Below are 13122 nucleotides of genomic sequence, written 5' to 3'. Positions count from 1 at the left end.
GCTTTGCCATGGTTCTTAAGTAAAAAAGTGGGAAGCCTTGTGAGTGATCATGACCTGCATAAAGGAAGCTAAGATCTGAGAGACAGCACAAACCTCTATGCTTGATATGCCCTTAGTGGCAGCTGAAAAGGAGCATTATTCTCTGGTGCAGAGACACCAGAATTGTGGGAAACATTTAATTCCCAATAATTGTTTTGTCTTTTTGTGTGTGTGTTCATATACCTTTGTTCATACATTCCTGTCTTAAGGTCTCGCCTAAAGTTCTCCAGTAAAAACATTCCCTTTATGAATGGTTCGGACATCAAACCACAGGTTATGTTCAGCTGGGAGCAAACTAGCACAGTAAGTCCCTTTACTGATATTTTGTCCTTGATAATGATCCATATTGATGAAATTCTGCACTAACATGGTTTCTATTTTTTCAGAAAGTAGCCTGCACACCCTACCTAGCTTTTTATTGCATAACAAGGCAATTGTTTCTTTGGAAAGAGTTTTTTTTTTAAAACTTCCTTCTCCTCTGTGCTCTCAAAGGTGTTTAATGGGATGTCCTTGGGCGAGCTCCAAGCCTTTATCACTGAACAAGAAAAAATGTCCATCATACCTGAAACTGAGAACATGGACCACCCAGTAGTCAGAGAATTCAGAGGCCATCAGGATGATGGTGTGAGAGGAAATCAGAGTCAGGAACATGGTAAGAATAGGGCAAGAGGATACACTGTGTGATATATTATTCACATGCAACGCATGGAGAGTAGTTAAGTTTTAAAAGATTAGAGGATTTTACATTAACAAGAAAACAAAACAAAACCTGTGATCACTGCTGACTGTGACCTCATGCTGCAAAGCTTCTGCTTGTAGTCTGCTGATGGATACTCTTACATTTATTTATTCAAATCTTTAATTTAGTGAGAATCCAACATAGAAAATGTTCTTCATTTCTTTCTGTATTTTCTGCACTTTTCTTTCCTTTCTTTTACCATTGTTTCCGTCAGTCTCTCCCTTTCAGCTGGTCTCTATTATAGTTGTTCTTCTGAGTAAGACTCCTCACCTTTTATTTTAATCTGTGCAATTACCTCATCTTCTTGTCTCAGTCTTGCTGGCTTGTCTGGTTTCATTTTTGTATCTGACCAGCTCACTAATTTCTTCCTCTTCAGTGTCAGTCTATCAGATTCTATTCAATATTTCACCATAATTATCATCAGACGATCTGATCAAAATCAGTTTGTTCCATATTCTAGACAACTCCACTCTTGGCAGCCTTGGATGTGTTAATCCTTTGTAGCCTTGAGAGTTAGCTTTCAAAAAAATTTCAGGTGGTCTGTCAATGTTTTCTGTTTTCTAACTGGGACTTAAATCGTTACTTCTAATAGCACTGAAACCGGACAGTCTGATTTGATTAAAAAAAAAAAAAAAAAAAAAAAAGTGGAACATAGTACATTTTAGAGTGGAAGAATTACATTTAAAAACATCACACTCAGCAGAAACAGCAGATTTTAAGTCTAACCACATGAGGGCAATGTTAATAAATGTATGAAGTGCTGGACCTGCATATTCATCAGATGCACACAGCAGAAACCTATTATTTTGCAACAGATTATAATGTTTAATTTCAGATATTTACATATATATTAGCATGTACAGACATATACATGTCTATCACATGCTGCTTTTAGTGCAGGCAACATGCTAAATCCACATATAGTGTATTTTCAACGTGGTATCTGATCTTTGTCTGTGAACAATAATAAATTTGTAGTATGTCATAGTGAGTTATATTTTATGTCGGACTTGTTATGTAGTGGGCACGGCATCTGAGACGGCGCTGGCTGAGGTGGCGCTGAACATCCTGTGCTTGCTGATGAAGGAGCACTGGAGCTGGCTCTGCACTGAAAACATTCAGAAGACCATCAGGCTGCTGTTTGGGACCCTTATTAACAGGTGGGATATAACAGCCACATATTATAAGAAGAACCTCAGTAATAAATGTTAACAGCAGACTTTAAAAGTTTTTTTTTCCCCACAAAATTTCAAAACAGATACAGAGAAATAAATCCAACACATACAATTTAATCCATGTTTAAGTGTTGGCAAAATCACGATAGATATACAAAACAATGTAGCCTTACTTCTGAAGGTTTAATCATGCTAATGATGTTCCTCTGATAATGATGATGTTGATATTTCTGTCAGATAGATGGACCATCTGTCATTCTAATATTTCGGTTCAAAGTGAAATATTATGTTTAAGTAGGCAGAGTCAAGTAATGCAACCACCATTGTTTTTTTTCCACACTTTAACAGACAAAATACCTCAAAAACTAATAGCCAATTTACTGAGGCGTTTCTTTTGAGAACATTTTATTGAGAATGTCATAATAGTCTGCTTCATCTGCTGGCATTGGTTATGCTAATGTTGCCCAGACAAAGAAGCTTGGAAAAATTGTGAATATTGTCAGCAGAGTAATACTGAGGAAGATGAAAACCAATGCCCTGTCAAAATTTGAAAAATGGCTCTTCAAGCCCTTCCATCAGGTCAACATCTTCAGCCTCCAAGATGCACATTGAGGGAACAGGGAACTTCTTTATCTCATCACCCAACATGAGTTGTAGCACTGTGGAGCAGGTGCATACACACCCTTGTCAACATGACTCTTGTACAGTAAATTCTTTTGCTATATAGCTGTTTTATATATATATATATATATATATATATATGTATATATATCTTTAAATGGATGCTAAAATTTGTAATTTAGTATTGTGTGCTGTTTATAGCGAATGTCTGCCATGTGTAGGTTGTGCAAACACTGTTGTTTTGTTTTTTTTCCCCTTTCAGTTCTCATGTTTATCTGTGTGCCATCGTGCTCAAGCAGGTTATAGAAATTACTGGAAAATTAAAGCTGAAGTGACATTGTGAACTCAATAAGTAAATGTATGATAGTAAATTATGTTTAAAGCATTGACAACACCTTTTCATGAGGTCAAATGCTGTGTCATCTTATGCATTTTACATCACAAGATACGGTCCCCTCAGTTGGGCAACAAGAAGTTGAACTTAATCAACTCTGTGCTTAGCATTCAGGTATGTCTGGTCGGTAGTTGGTTGGTGGCAGACATATGGTATGTGAACTGTTAGTAGGCTGTGAAAGAGAGTGTAAGTATTTTTGGAAACCTTTAAACTTTTAAACTGCACATACAGTACTTGGAGCACACTGAGACTCCTAATGTTTCAAGTGTGACTCTAAAATAAATAATGATGCTTAGAAAGTTTTATTGATTTCTACTTAGTCGTCTTTTAATTTAATTTGCTTCCTATAAAACATTATTTTTATATGCCAATGTCACAAATCACAAGCTTTGTGTAAGTAGATCTGTTACTGAAACTCAAACACTATATCTTTTGCTTTTAGCACCAAAAGATACTTCAGTGTTCTGCTACAATTGTATTTTTACAGGAGTTGTTGACAGAGGAGAGGACATACTTGTTTTCATTCACTTTCCCTAAGTTAGTGATGAGCATTTATTTAAAACAACCTGATGTCAGTCTGTCCATGCTGCTCCCACAATAGAGCAAAAAGTTTTTTGTTTTTTTTTTTAAATCTCAGTTTCACAGTGATTGCCATTGAATGGCGATTGGTTTTTACAAGCTTTTCTGCATCAAAAAAGTGATGGAAACTTCTACATAAGAGGGTACCACTGAGCCTTTAGACACAGCCAGGTCAGGACATGAAGACATGTGTTTCCTAGTGAAGATTCCACTGAGAGGGCTGTTTATGAGCTGGAAAGGGGACTCTGGCTTATGTACAGTCATTAGTCAAGAGCACCAATACTTTAGACAGAGTCCTTGCAGTCCAAACAGTATGCTTTATTAACCACTTAACAAAAACATAAGCTGTAAAGAGAAGTTCTCTTTATCTGTTTAGAGATACTTGCTTTTGCCTTTTGAAGAGCATGGAGGATTTTTACTTTGTATTATAAAATTTATGATCCTGTGTGCATGTATGCATACCAGAACTCTTTGGCCCTCAGGAGAATGCCTGGTATCAACGCCCCCAAATATTTGCCACAGATAGGTATAGCTCCTGCTGCCAGTAAACTGAACATGCAGACAGTGTTCTCAGGTTCTAGTGCTTGTGCCGTTACTGTTGTGACCTCACGTTCCCCGGGGTGTCAGTACCAGAATATTATTGCTCGTATTGATACTGTGTCTTCTATTTTAAGAAGTTCCACCAGCCAAGTATGAAAGGCGTTGTGCTTTTGTTTGGCCTTGTCTATATCAGGCGGCAGTCTGTCAACATTGCAGAGACAGCTCTCAGTTTGGCAGATATTTTCTCTCATCAACTAGTTTCTCTGTGCAGAGGAGACAAGATCCTCTGGCTTATTGATAGAAACACCACATGTAAAATTGTATTACTAAATACAATGTGGAAAAATAAACAGGCATTAACTTAAAATGATGAAAAACCCATGCAGACATGAATACATACCCTTACAGCTCATTGAAACAATAATTCATTACTCCTGAAACGTGATGAAATAAATTGTCTCATGTAAACCTGCATGCCTTTGGCATGCCATAGAGTAAAGCAAAGAACATGTGAAAAGACTTGCTAATTCTAATAAGATATTCTGAAATGGTCTAGATAGAGCCAAGGAAACCTTCCAAAGAGATACAAGCTGAACACCAAGGTCAAGGTACATCAGGGTCTGATCACACCATTGATTGCCTTTGAGTAACAGGGTGCTTAATGGACGATCCAAGAGGACTCGGCTGTTGAATGAAAAACATAAAAAGCCAGAGTGGAATTTGCTAAAATTCACATTGAGAAGCCACAGTGCTTCTGGGAGAATGTCCTTTGGACAGATGAGACAAAGGCAAAAGTCACATCGGCTTGGAGATGAAAAAATTAAGCTTTCAAATACCATTCCTAGTGTGAAACATGAAGGAGGCTTGGTTATGTTTTGGGGCTACTTTGCAGTTTCTGGCATGGAGTGCCCTTAATCTGTACTAGGCACAATGAAATCTCAAGACTGTCATGGTATTCTGGAGCGAAATATACTGCCCAGTCTCAGAAAGCTCTTGTCTCAGTGTCCGGACTCCCAACTGGATCATGACCCAAAACCTTGCAAAAAAAAAAAAGAAAAGCACCCAAGAACAGCTGAGTACCAACCATAGAACTGCTCTGATATGAACCCAATGGAAACAGAGGAAACATGCTGGAGCAATTTTCTCAGAAAGAAAGAGTCCAAACTACCTGTTTACAGGTGCAGAAGTGGCATTGAGATTACTTGTTGAGGTTGAGGAACAGAATATTAGGTTAAGAATCCCATTACTTTGGCCCATGCTGTTTTTATTTGTTTTATAATTTAAAAAGTATTCTGTTGAATCAAAAATCAAAAGGGAAATATGATTCTTATTAAATATGGAATAAACAACCATAGATGCAAATTACTTTTGTCAGCTTCTAATTATTTCAGAGAAAACTTTTCTTTTTTCATGGAAGCATACCAACAGATTTGTCTGTATAGAAAAGCCACTCTGCTAAAAGGGAAAAAGTGATTAAAAAAACTATGTGAATAACAGTAGACATTATTAATATAAATCTGTGTTTTAAGGCATCCAGGCCACAACCTTTTGGCTTTAGCCCGTATTTATTGATGGTTGACAGAACAAGGCCTGAGGATTTCTGGAAGCATTCCATCTCATTAACAGGAGGAAAAGTTGCAGAAGTTTTACTGTTCATTCCTAGTTGAGCTCAAAGGAACGCTAGCAGCCTGGCTCTAGGGATGGCACTAATGTTCAGTCAGTTGGTCCAGTACCATTGTCAAAACTGCGTCATTGTTTTGATTGCCATGAAATTCCATGACTTTTCATCTAGTAGGTGGGAATCCATTGGGTCAGACTTAACTGTATAGAAAACTATGAGATGGATTATCATGAAATATGATGCACCCTCAGGATCAAATGACAAAACGTCAAAGAGATGGTACTTTTAAGAAGTTCTGCAGTTTTTATTCACTTGTGTCTCATTGTTTTGGTTTTCTGGCTCACACCTACATTTTTCTGCCAATTGCCAGTTGTCAGCCATAATAACGGATGGACCTCTATAGTTGTCTTTTCACTCTTAATTCCAAAAGCCACCTAGGAAATTTAGAAACTTTGACATTATAGAACTAAAATATGGTCAATAGATATTTCCATATTAATTGTATAATTAGTATTGTAAGATTCTCTGGAATGGTGGGTAAAGTAGAAAGTAATTTATTAATCAGTGGAGAAAAGGAAATACCTTTGCTTCCACCTTATCTTTTGATCAAAGCAAGACCGCTCGATGTGCATTATTGCAGAGGAGACATGTAAAGACAATGTAAGACACTCTATGTCACCACCTAAGTGCATTTAAGACTTAACTGAACCCTTCCATGTGGTGTATCATAGTTTGTGTTTTGTCTTTTATTCTTAATAAATTGGTCCACAAATGTGTCTAAAAATCCTATGTTGGGCCTTTTTTAATCAGGACTAAGAATCAGATGTGTTTTGAACGTTGTATATAAGCTGAATGCTGTTTCATAGGAGGCATATAGAAGCAAAAATCGTATTCATGTCAATCTACAGCTGTGGTGCACATATGTCAGAGTTTAATTTAAAATTGCGTGGATAGAGAAAGTGTCTGTGTGCGAGAGATGAAACCAGGACTCAACAAGCCAAATCTGGCTCTGTGCATGTGTGACAGATCTGGCTTGAGAAACCGGCGCTCTGCTCCTATAAATGGGGTCCAAGGCGAGGCTCTGGGTTGAGAGATGTCTGATTTTTATGGACTGGAAAGTGGGGCAGTTTCAGATGAATATAGCCTCTTTCTCTTAGACAGCAGTCTGGATGGAAAATACAGCTGGAGCCAGATTGTTGTCAGCGTCTCGATGTACTGTAGATGTCAACATTGCAAGCATGGAAAGGGAGGTCAGTGCGACACGAGGACAGCACGAGGCAAGACAGCATGGCTCGTGCTGCGTCGCGTTGGCTGCTCCAACACTCACAGCTCTGGTGCTGACTTTTAATGATGTCGGCAAAAAAGCTTCTGAACCACATGCTGCTACAGCCTCCTGTATTGCCATCCCATGTGACTGAGTGTTCGGCTGACAGTGCTGTCAGCAGCCTGCTGGGAGAGAGGCTCCACGGTGCACTAGAATTTCATTTAAGTGTGGCTAAGATGTCTGCTTTTAGTTTATCTTACTGTGGACATCTGATGTTTATCTGTGTCTGTGTCAGTCTTTTAAAATGTGTGAAGTCAATTTCATAAATGCATGCATGTGTGTTGAGATACTTGCTTTAGACCAGAATGAAATGGGCCCTTTGAGACTCCTATGCTCAACATTGGCAGCAATCATGTAGTGGAGAAACTAGGTCAGTGGCAATGATGATACAATATAATGATAGTAATTAATCAAGCTGCATCAGTAAAAAGACTAAGTGTGGAATATTACCCCTGCCAGTCCAGAGGACACGTCATATCTGCTGATGACTGACATTTTTACCACTTCACCTACATGGAGAATGCACAGGTGCTATTTGAGTATAGTCAGGTGTATTACTTCAATGCCCTGTGCATGCTTTGTAAAGAAAAAAACAATTTCTAAGGTTAATTTGACTGTTATGGTCATTATTTGGTCCTGTCACCTACACAGCTCGTCACCAGCAGTGACCAAGCACTGCAGCAAAATCAGCTTCACTTAGCTTCACTTTCATCTTAAAATGTATACAGGTAGTGCAGAGCCGGACACAAAGGTAGCCATGAGCCATGGCAGAATTGTGCCCTGCTGCCACTGATGTCACTGGTGCCACTTATGACTTGCTACTACAGAGCGGATCATTTAAAACAACTATACCCTTTATGTGGTTAGATGGCAAAAAATGTAAATACCCTGTGACTGTAGTCAGCACTGAAAAAGGACATTCTCTAAGGCTTCCAAGATGAAAAATCCTCTAACACCCAGGATGCATTGTGGCTGGTTCCCAAAGTAACATCAATTATAGTTATGTTTAAATGCCAACTTCTGCTTGACAATAGAAAAGCTGTGATCAAAGAGAATTGAATTTTCTGTTTTATAGATCAGTGGGCAAACGTTTTAGTCATCATGCTGTGCAGGTTGGAATTCCACTTGAATTTCGGGTTTTTCCATCCTGTTCATGCTATCCACTGGTATGAACACCGCACATTTGAAATCTAGGTAATCATTTCATTTGTATAGCGCCAAATCACAATCATCTCAAGGCACTTTACATGGAACCCAACATATCCCTTATTAGCAAGCATTTGGTGACTGTGGAGAGGAAAAACTCCCTTTTATGGAAGAAACCTCCAGCAGAACCAGGTTCAATTTGGGCGGCCATCTGCCTCAACCGGTTGGGGTGAGTGGATAGAGGAGAGAGAAAAGAACAGCAACAATAAACAACAAATAAACACTGCAGGATGGTGGGGCCAGTAACTGCACATCAGCAATATACAGCTCCAGGACCAGGGACACCTGCAGAAGGTACAGAAAGAGAGAGAGAGGGAGAGAGAGAGCACAGAGCGAGGATAGAGAGAAGCACAAACTAGAGAGAGAAGGCACAAAGATAGTGACATTCAATGGTGGCAATAGTACCTGTTTGAAAATCTGCTGAAAGTCTACCTTTAATGTGAAAACACAATTAAGATCAACTTCATCCATTTTCAACTCAATATCTGTGGTTTTAGTTTGGAGAGTATGTCTATATGAATGGCAAACTTCCCTCAGCATAAGCTGTTTCTGTACTTCTAGCTCCAAAACTCTTCCAGATGATGTCATCTGGAGCTTGGTTACAGGCGAAAAAGAGGCCCTGTGGTCAGGGGGCTCGGTTAACTGCACCCACTGGTGCTCTGGTGGTGGCTGGTACCATGACTGTGGCTGATACACGCCCATAGAGGCAGAATTGAAATTGTGTCAAAGCCATGAACTATGCCAGGCTGGTTTCTATATTACATTTTTGGCTGAATTTACAAGGTGTAGAACAACAGAAACCAAAAATCACTGAAGAAAAGCTGTTTGACTTATACTGTATCTGGTTAAATACCAGATACAAAAATACAAAAAAAGTGCACAGTTATTTTTAAATTGAATGTTTTTTTACTTTTTCTACCAGTGGACAACCCTTCCTGTCAGCTGTTGCGGTATAGTTGCTCCAGACTCCTGTCATGTCTTAAGCAGATCCATGTGTAGTGATGTTCACCTATGTCAAATAGGTTATTTGCCTGGTAGTTTGCTGCAGGTTCACCGTTCTGATTAATTGCTCAAAGCACATTATTCTAAAGTGATTTGTACATGTTTACGTATTCTGATTATGAATTATCATACAGTATATTTAGTTTGAGATGCTACCAGTATGTGAATAGCCATATGTAGCTTCTAGCATTTATTCTTGTGGAGATAACATTTCATTTCTTAAAATAACAGAAGACCTCATGACTTGTTAGTGTGTAAAGATATAATGGTTAGCAGTGGCAGAAAAGTGGGCAATCCAGGGACTTAAGTCTAACCCTTAACAGAAGAGGTGATATCAGCATCTTGTGCAGAGTCTGTTCTGGGGTTTTGCTTTGACACATGGGTCCCGGGGCCAGGCATGAAGTATAAACCTAATACCCACTTATAAGCTCCAAGTTTCTTGAGTCAGCAGGTGTTTGGCCTGAGGCTGACTGTGCCTTTGGTCAGACAGGTGGATCGTACGTGACGGATTTGGTATTAGAGGGAAGAACGGGGGGAGTATAGGATGAAAAAGATGCTTGTTACATAATGGTGTGGGCTCTGTCAGCTTTTTAGATTGGAGGAGGCGTGACATCCCTGGACAGACTGTTCTTGAGAAGAGACAAATTCAGACACACTTCTCAAAGAGTGATCAGGGTAATCCTGTTTTTCAGTTGGAAGTTTGTCCTGTACCATGTTTCTGTCATGTGTTTTTAAACAACTATTCCGTTTTTGCATTTGCAGACTTTTCTGAACTATAAATAATTCTTCTATTACAGGCTAACACTACTTGGCATTTACTTTTCTATTTGTACAGATCTATGTAATTATCTCAAGGGGACTTTATAGGTCATATACCTAGGTCACAATGATACCCCCTGGCTCTAGTGTGCCATCAGCTGAAGCTTCTCAGCCTCAGTGTCCATTTATCCTTAATTAGTGTAAGAGAGTTGTAGTGACACCAAAATCCTCTCTTGGCAGGACATGAAAGATAATATGGCTCATTATTGTCCACATGCTTTATAAACTTAGATGAAGGACAGCGTGATGAAACGCTGCTGGGATGTTTACAAAATGGACTTGATAAGTAATAAATACTGTGTCTTAAATAAGACGGTAGCAGGATGAAGTCATGTAGTGGTCTGTTGGCTGCTTTATATCACTGGTGTCTGCTTTCACCACTCACCTGAGCCTGGGGTCTGAGATTGGCCTCCAGAGTTGTGGTTCATCTTCTGTCTCCAGAGACATACTTGTGCAATGACATCTTGCATGTCAAAAACTGGCTGTAGGCTTATTTTAGCTCAAATGGGACCTAGTTATGCTTGCCTGTGTTTACCATAAATGGTAACTAAAATATCACACTGGACGCCAGTTCCTACATACTTAGTTTTTGGCCCATTGTTTGCTTATTATTGATTTCCTGATAAGTATTCAAATCATTTCCTCTTTATCTTGACTGTTGCTGATTTTGCCATGGTGACTGTTGGAGCTCAGCCCAATAGTTGTTCAGTTAATCACGTGATTCAAACCTTTATATACTTACAAATGCAAAGATTACAGTGTGTCTTCCAGAGGGCACTAAGGCTCACTGATTTAAAGGAGCAGTAGAAAATGAACACATAAACTGTATTAAAGAATGTCAAACTCATTTAATTCAGCTTAGAAATGAATACACTATATGCATGTTTTTGTTACGTCAACCTATTTTTGCACTGTTAACGCCCCTACACTAGTGTTTCCATCCACATGTTTTAAGCACACTTTCAATTTAATAGATGTTATATGCTTGACTGAAGTGGAAAAAACAAAATCCAAGTGTAGTGGAAACAGATCTTACAAATAAATTGTTCAGATCTGCGTAGACTGATTGGGACATTAACGACTCACACGAATACATAAAACAAGCAGACAATTCATGTTTCCATCACATTTTCTACATGGTTTTCCATCATTTCAGGTTTTCCTGCCACTCTTTGAATTGCTGTATGTCATCAGGTTGCGACGTGGTCTTCTGCAGTGGTTTTATGGTATGGGACTGGAGAAATAGCACCACTAGCTTTTTATTTCAATGCGCTAAACTTAATATTTGTATGAGAGTATTGGATGGAGTAATCACTAGCAGAGAAAATATCTGGCAAGGTCCCTTTGTGTCTCATGTGAGCAACAAATTTTTCACCAAGGCAGTCCTGGGTCAGCTACATTTATTATTTGTGTACAGGCCTGCTAAATCAGCCTTTTTCTTTGATTGGTGCTGTATACTTTAAAGATTTTTTTAAATGCCAAGGACACAATCATGTACAAGAAATTTGTAAAATTAGTTGACTGACAGACCAGACAGGCGATATGTGACATATTTCGTAAAACTTCTGCTGATGTGATCCACACTTGTGTATTATTGTGACTGTTGATTACAGTTGCACTACATGTTTTTTTAATTTTATTTAAGTCACATTAAGCCTGTGGGCTTAATGTGACAGAGAGCAGAACATTTGTTGAGCTCTCTCGTCTTGCTTGAAAATTTTCTTTGACAGAGTGGACCTGGAAAACAACTCTGGTGGTTTTCATGGTAGCTTTAATGCTGTACAGCCTAAGACTCTACCCGACCACAATCTCTCATATAGAATTACTTGGCATTTGTCAGCTCTAATTGGTTGAAAGAACTCTGCTCTGTATGTGTGTGTATTAGCGCAGGGTCTAAATCTGCCTGTGGTTGCATGCGCCAAAGGGAAAAGTAATCTGTTTAGTGATTGCCATAAGACTGCAATGGTGATGACAGCAGAGACTGCTGTTGGATATTATTGTAGAATAGGCAGAAACCTTGACCTGCGTGTGCATGTGTGCGTGCATGCGTGTGTGCGTGTGTGTTAATGCGACATGTCTGTGCTTTGACCAGCGATTGGGAACGAGGCGCCACAACAGTCCCAAAAAAACTGGACCCAGCACTTACGTGCAATCACTCACATACATTATGCAGAGAAACAGGGCTGACCTTAGACATCAGGGCAGACTGCTGTAAGACACCACTGTGGCCTGAGTGGAGGTAGTGATGTCATGAGCCCTGAGCCAGAGGGCTGCACTGGTCTGACATGTCACAGACTGCTCAGCCTCCACAGTGTTCACAACTGCTTAGACTGAGTTTCTTTCTTCTCTGCTTCTGCTGGCGCCTGTGTGTGTCTTGGTGGAGCTCTCTTGTCTTTCTGTATTACTGTATGACTATACTGTGTAGGCTATTATGTTATGATGTTGAAACCCACCTATCTGTTATTCTTGTTGCCTTTTTGCCTCCTAATATTGAGTCCTAATGATCTCATCATGCCCTCTGTACCTGTTTGTGGAGCACCTCTGCTGTGGCTGTGCACCACACCAGATGTGTTTCTGGCAATTCAGGGGCTAAGATTACCTAGGACTAGTCTTTTGGAGGGGGGTAGACCGAATTGGTTATATATACATCTAAATTATTTTGCACCTTACATTTCCTTCAGTTCAGTGCCACTCAAACTGTCTGTGGTTGTTGGTCCTTGTGGTAAAATACCATGCTGGTATAAGCATGGCTTACCTCAGGATTTGTTCCTATCTGTCGTTTGTAATTAATCTCCCAACGTGGATGCTTCACTTTATTGTTTCATCCGTCTTCTTGTTGGTTGGCACTGCTCTCTCTTCTCTTTGTTGTCCTTCCACCCTACATTCTGTTTTGTAATTCAAGTCTATATGTCCAGTCAACTTCGATTTTCTTAAAGCTGCTTCCCTTTTTGTCTGTTTTATGGTCTCTGTTCTTTTTTCTCTTATCCTCTGCTGTTTATTTTAACCCTCTGCTAGGCTGTTGACAAAAAATCTCTCTCCGGTTCTTCCTTTGTTTCCACATTC

General features: G+C 39.3%; 1 protein-coding gene across 2 annotated transcripts in view; it reads left to right on the top strand.

Annotated features, from left to right (window-relative positions):
* snx19b (sorting nexin 19b) overlaps positions 1–13122 on the top strand; it is a 32848-nt gene that overhangs the window by 5390 nt on the left and 14336 nt on the right. The window contains exons 8-11 of one of the 2 annotated variants that reach the window (XM_026328723.1): positions 249–342; positions 532–691; positions 1800–1938; positions 2460–2587. In XM_026328723.1, the coding sequence (XP_026184508.1) occupies positions 249–342; positions 532–691; positions 1800–1938; positions 2460–2565 (499 nt within the window). In that variant the 3' untranslated portion in view covers positions 2566–2587. Of the gene's footprint in view, positions 1–248; positions 343–531; positions 692–1799; positions 1939–2459; positions 2588–13122 lie in introns of those variants that run through there. The other variant, XM_026328715.1, reaches the window with a different exon arrangement.

The sequence above is a fragment of the Mastacembelus armatus genome, chromosome 13 (assembly GCF_900324485.2).
Source record: "Mastacembelus armatus chromosome 13, fMasArm1.2, whole genome shotgun sequence".
Taxonomy (NCBI): Eukaryota; Metazoa; Chordata; class Actinopteri; order Synbranchiformes; family Mastacembelidae; genus Mastacembelus; species Mastacembelus armatus.
This window is presented reverse-complemented; position numbering and strand designations above follow the sequence as displayed.